General features: G+C 34.5%; 1 protein-coding gene across 2 annotated transcripts in view; it reads right to left on the reverse strand.

Moving 5' to 3' along the window:
* Positions 1 to 2277: 2277 nt before the first annotated feature.
* Positions 2278 to 21216, reverse strand: part of wash (WASH complex subunit washout) — a 55133-nt gene continuing 36194 nt past the window's right edge. For both annotated transcript variants that reach the window (XM_090415828.1, XM_090415829.1), the window contains 3 exons: positions 20012 to 20478; positions 9235 to 9313; positions 2278 to 3210 (listed from right to left, as the gene is read on the reverse strand). In XM_090415828.1, the coding sequence (XP_090271954.1) occupies positions 3059 to 3210; positions 9235 to 9313; positions 20012 to 20478 (698 nt within the window). In that variant the 3' untranslated portion in view covers positions 2278 to 3058. The remainder of the gene's footprint in view (positions 3211 to 9234; positions 9314 to 20011; positions 20479 to 21216) is intronic.

The raw sequence follows: 21216 nt of genomic DNA on the forward strand, positions 1-21216 counted from the left end.
TGGAAGTAGCTATAATAATCCCTATATTTCAGAAAGGAGACAACCGCAAATGTGAAAACCATAGAGGAATTTCGCTTTTAAGCGTTCCAGGAAAATTATATACCCGCATTTTAGAAGCAAGGCTTAGGAATCAAATAGAGGACACACTGGATGAAATGCAATATGGCTTTCGAAAAAATAGAAGCACACAGGATCTTATCTTCAGTCTTAGACAAATATCAGAGAAAACATTGGAATATGGAAAAGAACTACATTCATGTTTTATAGATTTTGAAAAGGCCTTCGACTGCGTTCCCAGACACTTAATATGGCAAACATTAAAGAAAAACAAGATACAAGATAACTTAATAGCAGCCATACAAAGCCTCTACAAAAGTAATAGAAATTATGTAAGAACCAGTAATAATAGATCAAAAGAATTTGAAACAAATGTAAGAGTGAGACAAGGCTGTATCCTCAGCCCTCTTCTCTTCATCGTAGTAATGGATGAAATTTTAAAGGCATGCCAAACAAAAACAAAAAAATTCCACTTAGGATACAGGAAACTGAAAGAAACCAGGATTTCACATATGGCTTTTGCAGATGATGTAGTGATTCTAGCAAATACAGCTGAAGATCTGCAGTACAATATCAACATTTGGTACGAAGAAACAAAGAAAAGGAATATGACCATAAATATAAACAAAACTAAAACAACGATCATATCTAGAAACCAACAAAAACACATAATAAAAATAGAGAATCAACAACTGGAGCAAGTCCACTCCTTTAAATACTTGGGATCATATATACAAGAAGATGGTAGACTAGACACAGAAATTAACAACAGGATAAGAGGGGGAACAAAGCTATTTTATGCAATGAAAGGCCCACTCCTAGATAAGAAAGAAGTCACCCAAAATACCAAAAAGGCAGTGTACCGTTCAGTGTTTCTACCAACATTAACATACAGTTGTGAGTCTTGGTGTTTAACAACAGGAAACAGAAATAAACTACAAACAATTGAAATGAAATATCTCAGGAAAGTGGCACAAAAAACAAACTAGACCGAATAAGAAATCAAACCATAAGAGACAGCCTTCAAGTTGCACCTCTGAATCAATTCATGACACAAGCCCAAATGAGATGGTTTGGACATCTCAATCGAATGGAAGAAGGAAGAACAGCAAAAACTGTATACGAAAGCCAGAAAATAGGAAAAAGAAACATAGGCAGACCCAGGAAAGGTTGGCATAAGGAAATTAAAGAAAAATTGGAAAAGAAGGGAATTAACTGGAAAGAAGCAAAACAACAAACCTTGGACAGGACGGCATGAAAATCTCTTTGGCAAAATCTCGACGCTTAAAAGCATAAGAGATCATAGACGAAGAAGAAGAAAAAAAAAAAAAAAAAACTTTGTTTTTACTGTTCTTCCTATTCTTATTACTTATTGACTTTATCTTCACCCAAATAAAGCACCAATAATCACTTTATGGAGCACTAATGATTTACTGACATATAATTAAAATAAAAAAATGGAAAACCAGTGTGAAAGAACCCCTTTTTGAAGGGGGTGCTTTCATAGCTCAGTCCATATCAACTATGCCCTTTAGCTGGAAGGAACCTGGATTTGAATCCCAGAGGTATGTTTTTTTTTTTTCTGGTGAGCAGGGTGTGTATAATTTGTTGAGCCCTGATTTTAATGAATGTAGATTCGATGTGGGTTATATGGCCAGCTAAATTTACTCTGATGTGATTATCAACTGAATGCAACATATGACTACATTTCTAAATCATTACATATAAGAAAATTCCCTGTGAAAAGTAGATCAAAATCAAAATTGTAATCTTCTTAGTTGAGATTTATATTTGATCATTCAAACATATAATTAAAATGAAATATATATATATTGATCTTTAATTCTTCAGGTTTATAACCATCTAATGCCAACAAGTTTTGCCAACAGGGCTGTTCGACTTCTTCAGGACTTATAACAGTAAGAGAAAACTCAAAGTGGCTAGTACAGGGAAAATCCTCTGTACTAGCCACTTTGAGTTTTCTCTTACTATTATAAGTCCTGAAGAAGCCGAACTGCCCCGTTGGCAAAACTTGTTGGCATTAGATGTTTAGAAATCATGGTCAATTAAAGATCAATATATATTTCATTTTAATTGTTATCTTCTATGTATGTATACCGCTTATGAGAAAATAAACAGTGAATTCATGACATGATTACAATTTTTTGGTTTAAACTTTGTTTGTTTGGCCATATTATCAATTTAGGAAGATTTAAAGGATTCAGTCACATTTTTTTTTAATAATTTCTCAACCAGAGTACAATATTAGCAATATATCTGTTTATTAATTTTGTGTAATAGCAACAGATTATACTTTTGGTACAGTGCAGCATACCAAAATACTACTTCCTTTTCCTCCCACCTTCACCTGCACAATAAGTTGGATTTCAACACAATATGACAATTTCTTACCATGGTGGCATGACACTTTGCCTATTTATGATGAAACATACACCAACTAATTTACCATATAAACACTGCATCATATATTCATCTCAAATAATATTTTATATAACAGAGATAAACATGTTAAGTGTCAATTTGATTACCACTTTGGTTTCTACTTACATTTCGTTAATTAGTTGTTTCTATTACATTTTTTTTTACATGTAGTTAATACAATCTATAGATACTGATCTCATACTTTTCAAATGAAATTTATTAACATCTCGATGGTAAAAATAAAAATATGCTATTTTGCTCACAAAGGAAAATATTATTTACACACATCCATATATATATATATATATATATATATGCACAGAATGCCAACCTCAAACTTGCAAAGGTAATATTTGTGATTAATCATAACTTTAACTGTGATTGCCAAATTGCAGAAATATACAAATATTGATTATTTACAGGAAAAAAAACAGCAACATATTCATTCTAGTAAAATACTCAACTCCAATTTTCTTATAGTTTACCGACATGTTGGTCCAGTTTCTGTGTACAAATTTCAGTCTTTAGCTGTATTGCAAGAAAACACCTTTCTGTTATCTTAATCCCAATCATCTTCTGCTGCTGAATTCTCTGTACCCACTGTACTTGGAGGAGGAGGAATCATGGCAGACACTTTCTCCATAGCTGTGATGGCTGAAAATGTAGGTGGCGCAGAGGCTGGACTTCCTTCACCTGTGCTATTTGTTCTTCCTGAAGACATAAAAATGACATTTCACAATCACTGGGATAATGGTTATTACAAATTATTTTTGTTTAAAAAAACAAACTTTGAAAATAATAATTTGGGAACAGATTAAATGGGGAGGAATGAAAACTGTTTTCAAAATTTTACAAGCTATGTTCAAGAAAGTATTTGGAGTGTTGTGAGTGCAAAGAATAAAAGGCACATAGAAATTCAAAATTTAGTTACCTTCAAAGAAAACCCCTTTTAAAGTAACATGGTTTGCCACTGACTCTGCTATCTACAATTCACTGTCCAACATACATACTGTTTCCTTTGCAAGAAAAGATATTTCTGAATCAGTTTTTCACAATGATTTCAAATATGTTTTTAAATTTTTTCTATCACATACCAATTCTGAAGAAACACAATAGGCTCTATATGAGCTACTGTTGCTTATTGTGATGCAATCACATTCTGCTATTATTGCATCAACTGTGCTTAGTTAACAAGAGATGATGCAACACATTACACCATTCCACATTAGCCTACAGCCTGGTCAGTACGTGAGTCTCAGATATAGCTTGTGTCAATTCTCCTAATTTGTTTTGCTCTGTGTGTGTGTGTGTGTGTGTGTGTGTGAGAGAGAGAGGTGTGTGTGGGAGGATCTCTGCTACTTCTTTTTTTACCCAATGAAGTAGCAGAAATCATTTAATACAGAGTTAATTAAGGAATCCTACAAATGTTATTTCAGTTGTAAAGTAGGTGATCAAGATAAAAGTTGGGCTCTATATGTGTGTTGTGCAAGTTGTGTGGTTAATCTGTGAGCTTGGCTAAAAGGAACCAGAGCCTGCATGCCATTTACTGTTTCAATGATTTGGAAGGAGACACCCAATCATTTTACTGACTTATTTCTCCTTACACTTGCAGACAATGAGTGATGATGAAGAAATAGAGAAAATATCAGACACAGAACACAATTTCAGAGTAAAAAAAACAATGATCCACACTTAGTCACCCAAGAGGTTGCGAAGTGCATAACCACTAGGCTAACTGAGCGGACACGAAGTATGAAATTATGGAATTATTTCTATGATTTGTGAAAAAAAAAAAAAAAGAGATTAGCCTGCTGGAAAGCAAAACATCCTTGCATTTTAGCATCTCTAGTGTACATACCTTTTTTTTTTTTTCGTTTCACTGCCTTTCATTTGCCAATAGCATCTCCAGAAAATCATAATTACATAAGCCCTTCATGCTTACAGTGATCAGAATACATTATAGAAAATTATGGAGACAACAACAGTGTTAGAGCAAAACTTTAGTTTAATATAAACCAAAATGAACACTTGACATTTCAACCTTCATATCAAGGTCATCATCTGGAGCATACATATATATACAAAGAAACAAGCTGTGCTAAAATCTACATGGTTTGCTAAAGTTACTGACCAACTATTACAACAATTATTGGCCTGACCTCTGGTGAAAAAAAAAAAAAAAAAACCTTTACTACATCAAAGCTAGAGTCCTATTATTATCTATTAGGGTGGAGAGCAACATGTTTACACACACATAGTTTTTATATATATATACAGGGTGTTCGGGATAAATTTGACATATTTATAATTAATTATATTTTTCCGTAAGTTACATGTATTAACACACACTTCTCTTCATTTAAAAGTTTGGACCCTTCTTCATTCATATACAAGATGTCAGAAAGGATGGATAGCTGGAACCCACCTGAATCATGGAAGAGAATAACTTGTATCATGATGATTCGTGCCCGCCATCAAAATAAGGATATTACGACTGCTGCCCAATGCTCCCTGAATACAGTAAAAACAATCAGGCATGAACTAGAGACTTGCAATGGTGACTACGAGGATGTAGCAAGAAGAAAGATCCCTAGCAGACGATCTGATTGCGTTCGTACAGCAGAATTCCTCGCAAATCTGCAGGAACAGGTGTTGAAGAACCCTGGCATTGGAATTCGGGCTTTGTTCGTGGAGTTGCTAACTGTAGTCAAGCCCTGGATAACAAGGGTAGCCAATGGTAGGCCGTATGTATGGCAGCAGGATTCGGCCCCTTGCCACACCTCTGGGAAAAGTCAAAAATGGTTGTCTGAAAATTTCTACGACTTCACCAGTCCAAATGTTTGGCCTCCAAACTCCCCAGACCTTAACCCCATGGATTATTTTGTATGGGGTGCAGTTGAAAAAGACACCAATCGCACTTCCAGTAATACAAAAGCCCAGTTAATGGATAAAATTAAAACAGTTTTTGCGGCCCTTCCCAGGGAGACTGTAGCATCAGCTTGTTCGAGGTTCCGAAGCAGAATTGAAGCTGTGATCGATGCTAATGGTGGTTATTTTGAGTAAATCTTGTTGATAGTATTGTAATTAACTCTGCCTGTAATGTTTTTTTGTCAATTCATTAAATTTAATAGATACAAAGAAGATTTTCTTTTTCCTTACGAAACTGTCAAATTTATCCCGAACACCCTGTATATATATGTAAGTATACATATAAATTCAAACCAACTAGTATGGAATAGTTTCCAATAAAAGCTGAAAATTTCTTAAGTCCTAACGTCAGGGTATCATGGAAACTAAGTAGGCCCAATATGTGCCATCCAAATTCTTTGAATTTTTATTGTTGGGATTAATGTATAATTACATAAAGATAAACTTAACAATAGGAAATACATAACAATAACTTATTGTTAGCTTTTATCCATTATTTTAATCCATTATTAGCTTTGCTCTTTTCTCTAAATTTTCCCAAAATATTTTTGTATATCTGACAATCATTTCCTACTCTGCTATTTAGATCCCAACAAGGACCAACTTTTCCTTTTTCATTGTCAGTTGCTTTCTCTAAATTCTCAAAAAATTCCTCTACTTCTATCTTAGTAGAACCTTCTGTGGGACCACAGGTACAAATAAGTCTCATTGTCCAGTTTCCCATTCTAAGATTTCGCCACATCACTGTACTTGATATTATAATAATAACATTATTATTATTATATTATTATAATAATATTATTACGCAACACCTGCAGGGAGTCCAATTACTCATCGAAGGAGGGCACTCTACAACTCTATCTGCACTGCTCAATCCACCAACTGCCATCATCTACACCAGTGCCATTCACTGCCCATCATCATCATTAGTATTTTCACAGACAATCACAAACATCTATTCCAGCAGCAGGAATCGAACCCACAGTCTTTTGGCTGGAAAGCAGATACGCTGACCACTCGGCCAACCAGGCTGGCCATTCAAGAAGATTAGCTTCGTATTTAGTGTTAAATACTATGGCAACTCTTTCTTTTCCTTATTGTCATTGCCCGAATATAACATTTTGTATTTATTGCTCAGAAAGATCACACCAGTTTTTGTCTTTTTTGTTTCAGTCAATCCTATTATGTTGATCTGGTACTTATCCAATTCCTCAGCTAGCCCCATTTCTTTGCCATAAAGCTTCTTATGTTGATAGTACAAATCTTGAACTCTAGTGATATTGAGTTGGGATGTGTTTTAGGATTTGTTCCAGTAGCTGACGTTTCACTGTTTGCCCTGGTTATAATTATTATAATATCAAAAACAATGGGGGCCTTGTTTAATCAGGCAACGCCCCCAGCCAACAAGAAATTGTCATGTTGTACCATCATTTTATATTGTGGTTTAAGCCAATAAGACTACAATTCGGTTGGCTAAATCCCAAATTGCCAGCCCATCCTCATTCATTCAGTATCCAGGTAGATAACTAACAGGGTGCACCACAAGAGCCGAGGACTGGACATTAGGTCAGAAACCCTGGTCATCTCTCCGCATTCCTTTAAAGGCTATGTGGAGGTCTCCTCTCAGTTATACAGCTTTGACCCTTAAGCACCTCTTAAGGGTCATCTATCAGTTAAACTTATTAACCTAATCAATAGTTGGGCATTTTAAACACTGGAATTAAATGTGGATTAAATATAGTGACTTCTGTCATGCTCTCCATCATTTTGCATTATTGTTTAAGCCAATAAGAAAAACAAATTGGTTGGCTAAATCCCAAATTGTATTGTTCATTCGGTATCCAGGTAGATGTCTAACACAGTGCACCATGAGAGGGTGAGGATTGGAAATTAGGTCAGAAGACCTGGTCATCTCTCCGCATTCCTTTAAAGGCTATGTGGAGGAGTCCTGTCAGTTATCATCCAACTTCCATCCTTATAACAAGGATCTGAATTTAAGTTTTGTAGATCTCATAAAAGCATGACAAGATGTCAAAAGAAAAAATAAAAAGATGGCAGGAAATGGCCCAGCATAACATGATTATATTGGAGTCCTGAGATAAACTACTTTGGAGGAAATTTGCTAATAGGAAGTTAATAATAATGTAAATTTTTAATGTAGTACCACTTTATTAGCGGCTTCGTAGCTCAGTGTATAGACAAAGCCCTTTGGTCAGAAAGACCTGGAGTTTGATTCCCATCCATGATGTGAGGAACCTTTATCTGGTCTCTTTCGACCAATTGGGAGTCAGCCGCTCTCATACGGAGGTAGAGGGTTTTTTTCGCCCAGCAACTCTGGTTTCATTCCTCAGAACAGGCAAACTGGCCCTGTGAACACACATTTCTACAGACACAAGACACTCCTGGAATAAGGAGTAACCAACCTATTCCGTAGGATATCAGTTTCGGATGTCTACACAGTAAAGTGTGGATCTAAGCGTAAGCGTAAATTAGGGTAGGATAGGACCACTTTATTATCCATACAATCCTTGTGGAAACATCAGGAATTTGATGATTATGAAGCTGTTCAAAACACTCTAGTTATGTAGTATACATGGGACATTATAGCTAGCAAAGCTTAGTCTATATTTTGAGTTGTAAATCAGCAGTTAGAATTGAAGGAATATAGGAAGATGGTTTGATGTTAAATTAGGTATGAGACAAGTGTGCACATTGTTTCCACTGTTATTCATCATTTATATGGATCACATCATGAAGGAAAGTGGAATTACACCTGGTATCAAAACTGCAGATATTAATCTCAGCTCATTTACTATATGCAGATGATGTTATAATTCTAAATAAATGCAGTACGAATCTTTAGGATTCCCTGACTAAACTGAATAACTGTTGTAATAAATTTGGTATGAAAATCAGCAATAAGAAGACATAAGACATTGAACACAGGAAGAAACATTTAAAACATCAACTGCATCCTGAATAGAAAACCTATAGAATAAGTAAAACATTTCAGCTGCTTAAGCACAATTTTTAGTTAAGATGATACATTAAATATGGCAATAGACAGCAGAATTAGCAAAGCTGGTATGGTAGAAAGTCAAGTGAATAAATTTATATGGAATAAAATTAGTTAAAACACTCAACTAGCAGGACAGTGCTAAAACCCATTTTAACTTGTGTTGGATCTGAGGAATGGGTTTGAAATATAACACTTGATCAAAGACTGGAGACCACAGATAGCATTCTGAGAAAGAATTTGGGAGTGAACAGATGGCATCATTGGTAGTATCATATTAAAAATTAGAATATTAGGGAAGAACTTGACATTGTTAGCATTCAGAAATGTGTTAGCAGAGCTAATCTTAAGTAGTATGGCTACTTAAATAGAATGAGAGAGGTAAAGTTAGTGAAACATTTATTCTTTGCCAGGATAACAGGAACACAACTGAGAGGAAGATAGATGTAAGAAGATTGATACAGTTAAAAGTGCCTTAGAAGAGAGAAATATAACATCTGATAACACTCGTCCTGACAGGTAACAGATTAGTTTAGAGGAAAATTGTCCACAGGATGTTAGTGATGATGTAACTTTTTCACGAAGTACTGTCATAATATCCTATACACCCCTGGCAGGTGCTTGTCAGGAATTGGATAATCCTGGGATGAGAATTATGACTTATTACCAAATATTGGCTTAAATCGCACATACAATATGATAGAATTTTTTTTTTTTGTTGTTAAAAATATAACTATTTCATTTTAAAAAATAGCATTCTAGAAGAGTAGTAATCTAGATTTAACATTTACCTGATATACCTTTTCTTCTTAAGCGCAATTTATTTGAGAGATCGGTTATCAAATCACCAGAACTTAGTGTTTGTTCTTCCTGGGGGTGAAAAAAAAAATAATAAAATAAAGATTCAAAGCTAACCTTTAAAATTTGACTTAATTCTTGAAACATCTGTGATGAAAATTCAAAGAACATCATTAAACTATTTCATTTATTATTATTATTTTATTTTATTTTTTGTGTAAATTTCAGAATCATGCAGTAAAGAAATAGCTATGCTATTTGCAAGTGAATGGCACTGAGAAATCAAAACAATAGGGACATGAGTATATTAATAGTAGGAACATATTAACAGCCAAGGAACATGTTAATTACCAGTTATGTATTATATAACACATCACAAGCTTGTGTTATTTTCATAGTATTAAAAAAGTTTATTTAGACTTATGTGTTTAATATACATGTTAACAAAGAACTAATGGTTTACTAACAACAAAGTAAAAAATTAAATATTAATTCTAGATTTTGCCTACCAGTAACTGAGGTACTATCAAGGATAAAAATAACACAGCAGACAAATTATGAATAAAAACATGGAATATCCAGCAAACATTCAAATATTTTGATTTGTGCCCAGAAAATGGGCACAAACAAATCAAAATATTTGTGCCTGTTTTTCTGTTGATTTAAATGGGAGACTGTCTCCCAGTTGTTCAGAATTTTTTTCAAATCTGTACTTGTTAAGGACAATTCCATTATGCATAGGTAGATTCCCAGAATAATCTGTTACTTCTAAATTGCAGTCTTTTTAGGGAATAGTTCTCCCCATTTAATTGCAATTAAATGTAGAGTGCCAAGAATGTAGCAAATAATATAATCCACTCTGTCCATAGTCATTCACAACTATATAATTCTAGTATTCTTCTCTGTTTTGCTGCAGATCTGCCTGAATGTCCAAAGCTTGCATTAACAGTACATCCTAAATACTTCAGGTACTGATAATGGATGAATAAGAGCAACTAGTTTTAATTTTGTGATTGGTATTTATTGATTTTTCCTTTTTTAAATATAAGAAACTACTATTATTTTGGAATTATCTAATGACTCTCTCTTAGTTTGTTTCCTATTAGGAACAAAGTTTAACAACCCATTCATTATTATATTTTAAATATACTTTTTATTGAGTAAAATATCATTTTTGCAAATAACTTTAGTTCTGAGTGTTGATGTTTTTATTATGCCATATATTTATACAGCATAGTGGTGTGAATTAATGTTCAGATAAAAATAGTATGTATGGGTTTTCTGTAGATTGTATAAGAAATAACCATTTGGATTAATTGATTGATATGGGGTTTTATGGCACAAGAATAACTAAGGTCATACTGTCCAAGAGACACACATTACAGCAGTACACAGTGTTGATAGGTAAATAAATCAATAAATAGTTACAAGGAGATAAATTAGTGAATAATATAAAATATGTACAAGGCTTACTATTTACAATCCAGTATCTACATATAAACAAATTCATAATCAAAACAACTTTGAATAAATTAATGTTTTGTAAAAATCTAAAAATGTCATGCAATCTGAGTATATAGGGCTCGGCCAGATGAGTAAAAATGTCATTTCTCTCTCTCTCGTGTGAAGCACTTGCACTAAACCAGAATATGACTAATGGTAAGATGGGTGTTGCATTTCCTATACATAAGTGGGTCATCAGCCCTCAATAAATAAGAATGTGTGAGATGACTGTGATCTATCTGGAGCCTAGCAAGAACAACTTCCTCTTTTCTGTTCCTATGTTGACAAGACTGCTAGTGCTTAATTTCAGGCTTAATCTCATGCAATCTGTTCATCAGTGCTTTCTGCCAGGAGTATTGCCATTGGGCAATTAACTTTGATTTTATAACCTGTGTGTAGTCAGTATAAGTGACCATCAAACAATAATTTGAGAAAGTATGAACTGAACTAGTAGCTGCATCTGCAATGTCATTTCTCTTAATTCCGACGTGGCTGGGAATCCAACACATCCGAACATCAAAATTAAGGGTCTTTATTTTGTATAGGAATTGAAGCACCTCACCAAGCACTGGACGTGGATTATACACTGGAGAGCAAATGCAAATAGTGTGGAAAGAATTCAAAGAGTCTGTATAAATTATATATGTATTTTTGGTAGGGGGGGATCTTTGATATGCACAAGTGCAAGCAGAATGGCATGCAACTCTTCTGTATAGTTACTGCAATCGAGTAGGATCTGGTTGGAGATGGCAATGTTAGGAAACAGCAGCACAGGCAACAGAAATCTCTGATCTTGAACCATCAGTATAGATGGGTAAGAAATCAAGACTTATGATTTCTTACCCATCTGTGATTGAATAATAGAAAATAAACATATGGCGGTGTATGAGACTTCCTGTAGATGACAAAGTGAGAGGTTGCAGGATGGGGGTGCAAGCCTGCATGGAGGAATGCTGTTTTGTTTGGTGCAGGTAATGTCAACATTCTTGCCAATAGCTTCCACAGCCTCTTTAATGAAAACAAAGGAATAGATGGCAGTCTAATGTGTGTGATACAGAATCTCCCAACGTAGAAAAAGAGATTAATCCATGTAGAGTGATTTGGAAGGAGGTTCATTTGATTCAACATAAAGGCTTTAAATGGATGATGTACAAAAAGCACTGGTAACTAATCAGATACCCTGATGATGGATCGAGTCCAACAACAGTAGTGTGCTTTCTCTTGCAGAAATGCAAACCTAGGACTTATAATCAAGAGATTTGAACATACAAGATCATGATAAAGTGAAGCAAGGAACATTGATCAGCACCCCATTTGGTAGAGAATAGAGTGTGGAGGATTTTTAATGCATTTTTGCACTTATCCTGAAGATGAAAGAAAGTTGAGTTTCTACCAAAGATGAGTCGCAAAAGCTTGGCCTCTGGAACTACAGGAATAATAGTTTGTCCCATTCTTAAATCAGGATCAAGGTGGAGTGTGTGTTTCTTACAGAGTGTGCACAGATGGTTTTTTTTGGGAGATAACCTGAACGCATGACAAAGAGCCCATGATGAGACACAATCAATTGCTTGTTGAAGTTGTCTTTCAATAACATCACATTGCAGGAGTGACAGTAAATTGTGAAATCATTGACATAAAGGCAACTGTCTACCGTGGGAAGAAGCTGTTCAGTAATTGAGTTCACTTTAATAGTGAAGAGGGTCATACTTAAGACAGAGCCTTGAGGAACCCTGTCTTCTTGATGATATGGTCGGGATGATGCATTCCCACTTGAACCACACAGCTAGATAGAAAGTTTTATTTATCTTAATAAAACAGGAAAGTAACAGTGACAACACTGTAAAAATTTTCTCACTATTTAGCCCTCATAGACTTGTCTGATTTCCAGGAAGTTGAGGACTTATCATTATTTGGTTTATATTTCTCATTAGTTTTGGGAAGTATGGATGACCAGTGTCCATCTCTTTCTATGGAAAAAGATCCAATACATCAGATGTGTAAGGATCAGTGGGTAAGTTCAAATTGTTTTCAGTGAATACTGAAGTATTCATTTTTTCTGTGGAAGGGTCTGGTGGTTTGTCTTTGTGATAATTTTTTTTTACAAGTGGGTTCTCATTGAATATTGAGAACGCACTTGGGTTCTCAATATTCAATGAGAATACAGTAAAATTATCAAAGGGTGGAACAGACATGAGAGTTTGAGTTGCTGTTGATATTTTCTTAACTGTTACCTTCTCGGCATAAGAGGATCTCAGAGTAGGTATGGTGATGGCTAACTTTCTTCTGACATCTTATGATGATATGCTTTGTTCTGTTTTTTTTTCTGCATTTCTTTCTCATCCAGAAGTGTATTCTGACATGCACAGGAGTAGGCCGAATGATCTCTGACAGTTTACGCATTTAGCTTTCTTGGCAAAGCAAGACTGGTTATCATGCTTATTACTACCACATCAGACACAGGTGGCAGAGCCATGACAGGCTGTCTGTATTTATGGCATTGGAACATCATAGTGGATTAGGGATGAGCAGTCTAACAGGACAAATGGGATACCCTGCTTTAACAGATATTGGAGGCTTAGGAGTATCAAAGGTAAGGACGATTTTTCTGGTAGGAAACAGGCTGACCATCCCTATGGATCAGGATGCACATCATACCTGTCACCCACCTCCCCTCCTGATCTTTCACAGGTGGGGATCCATATCTCCTCATCAGTAACATCTAGGACAGTGGTGGCGAACCTTTTTATGTGCGTATACCAAAAATTTACAAATCAAGTTGCTGACGTGCCAGGCAGTTTTTAATAGGGGAAAAATTAATAGAAAATTAATCTAACTTTATTTATTTATAAATTTATAATATATATATTTTCTATAATATTTTATTTTATTTATAATGTTTATTTATATATAAATTTATAATATTATTCAGTGTAAAATTGATTATTGTATTATTAAATTGATTTTAATGATGTCGGTTTGAAAAAAATGGTAGTGAGAAAAATATTTATGCATTGTAACTCACCACAGAAGTTAGCTGAGCAGGGGAAGCAGCAGAAGGATGTCAACATCAGCGAAATGTTTATCATATTTACCCGAATATAACTTTTCCCTCATATAACTCGCACCCTGATTTTACTTTAAAAAAAAAAAAGACATTAAAAAGTTTTGCATATACCTTAAAAAATGTTTAAACATGTTCACGTTGAGGTGATAGTAACTAGCTCCCCGCAGTAACAACACGCCCTCCCCAATAGCCATTATACTGCAGATGCAAGAAAAATAAGCAGTTTTATTGTATCTCTGAATAAAGTACAGAAGCTTTTGCAGTCTGTGTAATATATTTCTCAACAAATAGTGCAATTACAGACAGCTGGAATAAAAACGGCGCTAATTAATGAATCACATGTCCCCTCTCACAGAAACTATGCTGTATAGACTCAAGCAAAACCCTATGTTGCATCGGAAACACAGTATCTAACTAAAAACTATTGTCAAATTTTTCAATTGCAAGAAATAAGCATTTATTTTATTACATTCAAAATTCTCGATGTCATTATGACAGATCACAAAGGCTAACTTCAAATAATATGTTTGGCTTAATCCTTTATTGAAGTGTAAGCAAACAAAGTTTGTGCTTGAAGTATTTTCAGGACTGGGGCAACTTGTGGCAAAGGTGGGATAAGTTCTCATCACTTGCCTTAGTATCTCCCATAATACAAAGCACATATCCTTATGGGTATGTATAATGCTATGCATTATGGGAAGAGTCACTACCCAGAATGGTTACTAAAGCAAGTGATGAGAACTTATCCCACCTTTGTCACAAGTTGCCCCAGTCCTGAAAATACTTCAGTCTCTAATTTTGCTTGCTTACACTTGGATAAAGGATTAAGCCAAATATATAATTGGTAACACAGCCATGTGAAAAACAAATTAAAATTCTCCAGATTAGAGATAGCACTTCCATCAACTATCTCTAATCTGGAGAATTTTAATAAGGTGTGACACCTTTTGGTAACTGGCATATGAAAATATGACTTCTCAATCACTTCCACCTTAGTATCACCACCTCCAGGTCTGGCTCCCACTGACAAGACCTCAATAAAGGTGGAAACTGATCTGGGTAGTGACTCTTCTCTAATGCATAGCATTATACATACCCATAAGGATATGTGCTTTGTATTATGGGAGATACTAAGGCAAGTGATGAGAACTTATCCCATCTTGGCCATGATTTTCCCCAGTCCTGAAAATACTTCAGGCACAAACTTTGTTTGCTTACACTTGGATAAAGGATTAAGCCAAATATATAATTGGTAACACAGCCAAGTGAAAAACACTTCCACTAATTTCAAATAAAATTCTACCATGAATTGAAACATGCCATCATATAATGCATTTGTGAGTTCACCTGCCAGCTTAAACGCAAACAAACAGCAATAAAAATCAACCAAGGGTTGAAACTTTGTGTGAGTTGAGCCTGCCGGTAATGAGAAGTTCCATCAGAACGATAAACGACACCCCATCGTGAATGTGTTAAAACTAAGAAATATATAGTGAAAGTTGTTATTTTCAGATGTTTCAGTTGAAGAGAATTAGCATTTCAACACAACAATTGTCGGTTGTCTTTGGGTCGCGCGATCTTTTGTTAATACCGCACCAATCATATGCGCATCTTCATAGCTGCTCTCTCGTGTAGAACAAAATTTAACTTGTACATATTGTAACAATTTAAAAAAAAAAGGTTGAATAATTTATAAGCATATAAAAGGATATCACCTGTAAATCGTTGACGTGCCACCAAAATTCTTGGACGTGCCATAGGTTCGCCATCTGGGATCTAGGAGATCTCAGATCCCATTCTGAGATCACTCCTCTAGGAATTGTTTTATGAGGTGTAACTGTAATTGGTGTTCTACCCACTGATGCAGTTTTGAGGAGTTTTTTGGAATGCTGTTGACATGTTGTTCCTATGAGGACATCACCAGAACATGATTTCTTAACTGTTTTGGGAGAACTTGTGGGTGGTGAGCCGTGGCACTTAACAAAATCCTCTCAAGCATGAATCATTTATCCTCAAGCAAGTAACAGGAGGGCACATTTTTTAATCAATGTTTCTTTAAGGAAGATATTTTTAATTGCGTTGTTAATAAACCATTCTTTATTGATACTGAAATAGCTTTCAACACATTACAGAATTTGTGAAAAATGCAAACTATGCATACTTTGGATGAAACTGCAGATCAAGATAAACTGCAAGCACCATAAAAAATGCTACATGACTAAAAAAAAGTGACATACCAAAGTCAACGAGAAGATTGCAATTTTTGCTTAATCAACATGCAAGACATCTTTGATCTAAATCTTCCACATCAAGTCAGGGATCGGCAACCTTTTCAGACTCGTGGGCCACATTCAAATTTTATTTTTAATAATCGAACCGGAAGCATTTAATTAAGAGAAAATAGTAAGTGAAAAAATACTTAAGTTATCAATTTTTATTATATCAATTTTAAAAACACAGAAATATTTAAAGTACCAGATAAGAAACAAGCATGAAAATGAAAAATTATTATCACATAAAAACAAAGTAATATAGTTTATGCATCACAATATGTGTGTTTCCTTGCTTAATGTGACTTTTGTGATTGTTTTCCCTTAGTTAAATTATCTATATCCACTTTACAACCTGAGGTGCAAATTCGAATTGAAGCATGCAAAGTTCATCAGTCAGTCGAGAAGAAAATTTATTTTTTCTAAAACTCATGGCAGAAAATGCTTATTCACAAATGTATGTGCTTCCAAATGTGACTATCATCTTCTTTGCAAAACTGATTAATACTTCAATTTTTTTTTGGTAAGCATTGATAAAATTTTTGGATATTTTCTAACGAAAATGCATTCTTTAATGTTTCATTGTGTTGCAATTCCAAAACTTCCATCTGTAGTTGGTTTGGTACGTCATCAATGTCGACATTAAAAGTGTTCAAAAATAATCGCATTTCAATGCCATTTTTATGAAAATCAACAAATCTTGTTGAAACTTCCGTTTGTAAATCTTCAATAATACCAACAAAACTTTCCTTTTGTTTGTATTTCAAGTTGCACAGGTGATATCACAAAGTATAGGCATAAAATTATTTTTAATTTATTATTCATATTATAAAATGTATTATTTAAATAATTCAACATACAGGCCACATGCCAACCTTTTATGGGCTGCCAAAAATGCACGTTTGGGCCGCATGCCCTCTCCCCAGTTGCTGATCTCTTCTATAGATGATGGGCAAAACTACCAAAACTCTAACTATAGCAAATATTATAACAAACTCATGCTCTGTACTAAACAACGAAAAAGGTCCAACTGAAGCATGCACACTTCTATTTTAAAGAAAATTCCCTATAGCAAGCTAACACTATTCTTATGGTCCCTATTCGATTGCTATAGTGATTAATTGTGCAATTATTTCATATAATTCAAAAAAGTGTTGTTAATATAAGTAATATAATATAAAAATATAAGCAAAGGACCTGGGTATACCCAAGGGGTCAGGACAAATCCTGTGATCCTATTACTTCAGGGACTTCATTTTCAGTCATTATAATGAAGGTCTCCTAGTCTATTACAACAATATTTCTAAAATTGCAAGATGATCCAAGTTAATGGAAGTTGCTCGCACTCACCTACAAGAAGCACAAAATAGCAACATTCCCTTTTATCTTAGAGGAGCAATATGACCACAGCCTTAAAAAAGGAGTCAGTTTTGAATATGAAATTTTAGAAAATATGGACCAATTATTTTCAAAGCCTAGACTACAAGATTCATGTGGTACTTCAAAGAAAGAAAGATTCGAGAAGAATGGAAGACCTCAAAAACCATACTTCTATTCAAAAAAGGGAACAAGGAAGACATAAAAAAACTATCGTCCAATCTGTCTACTCTCTCACATATATAAAATCATGAACAGAGTAATACTGAACAGAATCCAAAACACTCTCGAAGACAACTTCAGTAGAGAGCAGGCAGGATTCAGAAGAGGCTTCTCCATAATAGATCATATCCAGGTCATTTCACAACTAACAGAAAAATGCAGAGAATACCAAATCCCTCTATGTTTCCTCTTTATTGATTTTAAAAAAGCATTTGATACCATAGAACACAATGCAATCATCAGTGCCTTGCTGGAAATAAATGTGAACCCTACTTACAGCCACATGATGAAAGAAATTAACAAAAATCAGGCCACATAAATAACCCTATTTGATCAACCTATAAATATAGATATAAAGAGAGGGGTCTGCCAAAGCGATGTGATCTCCCCAAATCTATTTACCAGCACTTTAGAATACATTCTGAAAAAAATAGACCTAAACGGAGGAATAAGCATAGATGGTGAAAAATTACAAATCCTTATGTTTGCCGATGATCTAGTATTGATATCCCACAACCCAAAAAGACCTAGAAGAAATAGGTGAAAAAATATACACAAACAGCAGTAAGATAGGCTTAGAAATGAATCTAGGAAAAAAAAAAAAAAAAAAAGATCAAAAACATCTATACAAGTCACCTATGTATTGATAACATCCCTATAGAACAAGTTGACCCCTACAATTACTTAGGACAAACAATAAAAATGAATAATGATTTATCTGAAGAACCAGCAAAAAGAAAGAAAGCTGCATGGCTATCATTCAACAGACTAAAAGATACACTTACTGATCCAAATCTTGACATCTCTGCGAAAGCAAAACTATTTAATAGTGACATTCTTCCATCACTCACATATGGATCAGGAACATAGAACACAACAAGAGAAGAAGAAGAGACTCTCAGCGTGCAATAGAATGCAGGATTTGTAACATCAGAAAAATGGAACATGTTAGAAACATGGAACTAAGAAAGAGATCAGGCATAAAAGATGTGGTAACTGCAGTATATGAAAGCAAGATGAGATGGGCAGGTCACATAGCCAGACTCAGGGATAACAGATGGACATATAGAATACTCAACTGGCAACCAAGAATAAAGAGAAAACCAGGAAGACCATCTACAAGATGAGAAGATCCACTAGTGAAATCTATGAGTATAACATGGAAGAGAGAGGCTCAAGATTGAGATCTTTGTGACCTGCACTCATGGAGAAATCCTGAGTGAAACACAGGTCCATCAAGGTAATGCTTAAGAAGTTTGAAAAATTAGATTACGAGGTTGACATTTTTCATTCCTTGTAATCTTGAAGTATTTCCAGATATATCTGGTAAATTTGCCTCTTTTCACTAGAATCTAAAAGCAATGGAAAGTAGTTACCAGAAGTAACCATCACATTGAAATTACAATTGGCATTTAAAAATGGAAGCCACTGGTGGTGTATCATCAATATCTAGACTACTCGTATACAGAGGCTGCTAACTTCACACCAATCGCCTCAGTATCCCATAGTGCACAGCACACTTCTTCTCAGACATGTATATTATGGGAATGTCACTACTACACCAGTTTCAACCTCTACTGAAGTCTCATCAGTGGGAGCTAGATCCATGGACATACTGAAAGCTAAATCAATGAAGTGACGTATTTTCCATATAATACAAGCAGCAAATATTATATTATAACTACTCTGGATCAGAGATAGTTGTAACGTTTTTTTTTTTTTTTTGATTAGAAAGTTAGTTATACTAGACAAAAAAATTATATTCTTGTTTTAATACACAAACTTTTGTTGTTGTTTTTCATTAAAACAAGACATTGTTAAATAAATTAAAGAAATAGTTACAATATGAAAAACATTAAAAGAAATTAAGAAAAATATGATAACTAGAAAAATTTCAAAAATTATGATGCAGAATATTAATATAAAATATAATCTGAATAATATAAAGTAAACCAACTTTATTGAGGCTTACATTTAAGCTGGGGTGGGATCAGGTTTCTGGAGATGCTAGGATACATTGCATTAGTGTAAATGAAACTAATTATAACGTATTTTAATGAGATCTGTTCCAGGTCTGTGAAAATGTGAGCCTTTTTCATGAAAGAAAAAAAAAAAAAAAAAAAAACTGGTATTTTGTAATACAAATTTTGCATACTCCTGTATCAAACCTGATCAAATACTTTTGAAATGTTTAGAGTAACTATGTGAGTTTCTCAATTTGCTATAGTGAGAGTCAACCATAGTATTTATTTATTTTTATTCAAAAAAAAAATTACCATTAATTAAAAAGAACAGCAATTTCTACATAACAATAACAGCTATAAAAGCACATACTTTTTTCTTTTTCTTGGCTTCAATTTTTCTGTCTTGGGCACTTCTAAGTTTAGCTTTACCACCAGCTTGTCTTATGGATTCTAAAAGATTTGCTCTGGCATCTCCTGGATTAGTAACTGATTCAGGAGCACCACTGATAATCTTCTTCTGCTCTCCATCAACGGAACTAGATGCATTTTCTAGAGGTAAAGGAGGTGGAGGAGGAGGAGGAGGGGGTGGTGGTGGGGGTGGCAGACCTCCTGGCAATGCTGGAGAAGGACAAGGAGGGTGTGATGATGACAATGGTAGAGGAGGAGGAACAGAAGGAGGTGGAGGAGGAGGGGGCATTGGTGGTGGCGGTACCAATTCAATGCTAGGAGAAGGTGCTTCAGCTGCAAAAGATGGCAAATCAGGTAATGGACCACCGAGTAAAGAGGGTGCTATAGATGGACCCAAATCTGCACTGTACAAAAGATCATCTGCAACACCTGCAATACAAAAATTGCTAGACAGTATGCTTAAATATCCATAGCATGGGATATTCAAAACAAAACTACATATCACAGAGGCCTTCAGATTCAGATTACATCTGCATTATGTTCAATTTTTTAATATCATATGCTGATTACTCTTCTCTCTCTCTGCTGTCAAAATTTAAGCAAATTATCCCCCCCCCACATGAATACTCCATTTCTTATGGATATTATGCAATCATGAACAAGAAAGTTTTCATTTGAGTCAAACTAGTATCCAATATTTTAAAACTTTAAAATCACTTCATTCAGTTTTTAACATGAAACAACATAATATGCTGGTTAATGTTGCTTCTATTTTAAAACTTATTTCCCAGTTCTAAATACAGGCAACTCTTACTCTAGCAAAATCATCATTGTAACATCTTACTAAAAACAAACTAATAAAAAGTCTTGAGCAAAATTCCATAGGCATAATTCTATACTAAAGGAAATGATTCATTACAACAAACCATTTCAGTTGTCCCTATTCGTTCACTACGGTAACAACTGACTCAATCATCTGAATTTCAGTGTACAGAATCTTTTGAGCACTCGTACAATCAACTCTCTGTAGCAAACTGTTAAGGACTCAGAATTGTTACAGTGAATTTCATTAAAATGAAACAGATGCTACAGAACTTTTTATGAAATTTTTTGGCAGTTTGTTAATAGTGAATAACATTGCTAAAGAGCGAGAGCTGATGTGCTGTT

This window comes from Typopeltis vanoorti, chromosome 3 (genome assembly GCF_054136105.1).
Source record: "Typopeltis vanoorti isolate ZY-2024b chromosome 3, IOZ_Tvanoo_1.0, whole genome shotgun sequence".
NCBI lineage: Eukaryota > Metazoa > Arthropoda > Arachnida > Uropygi > Thelyphonidae > Typopeltis > Typopeltis vanoorti.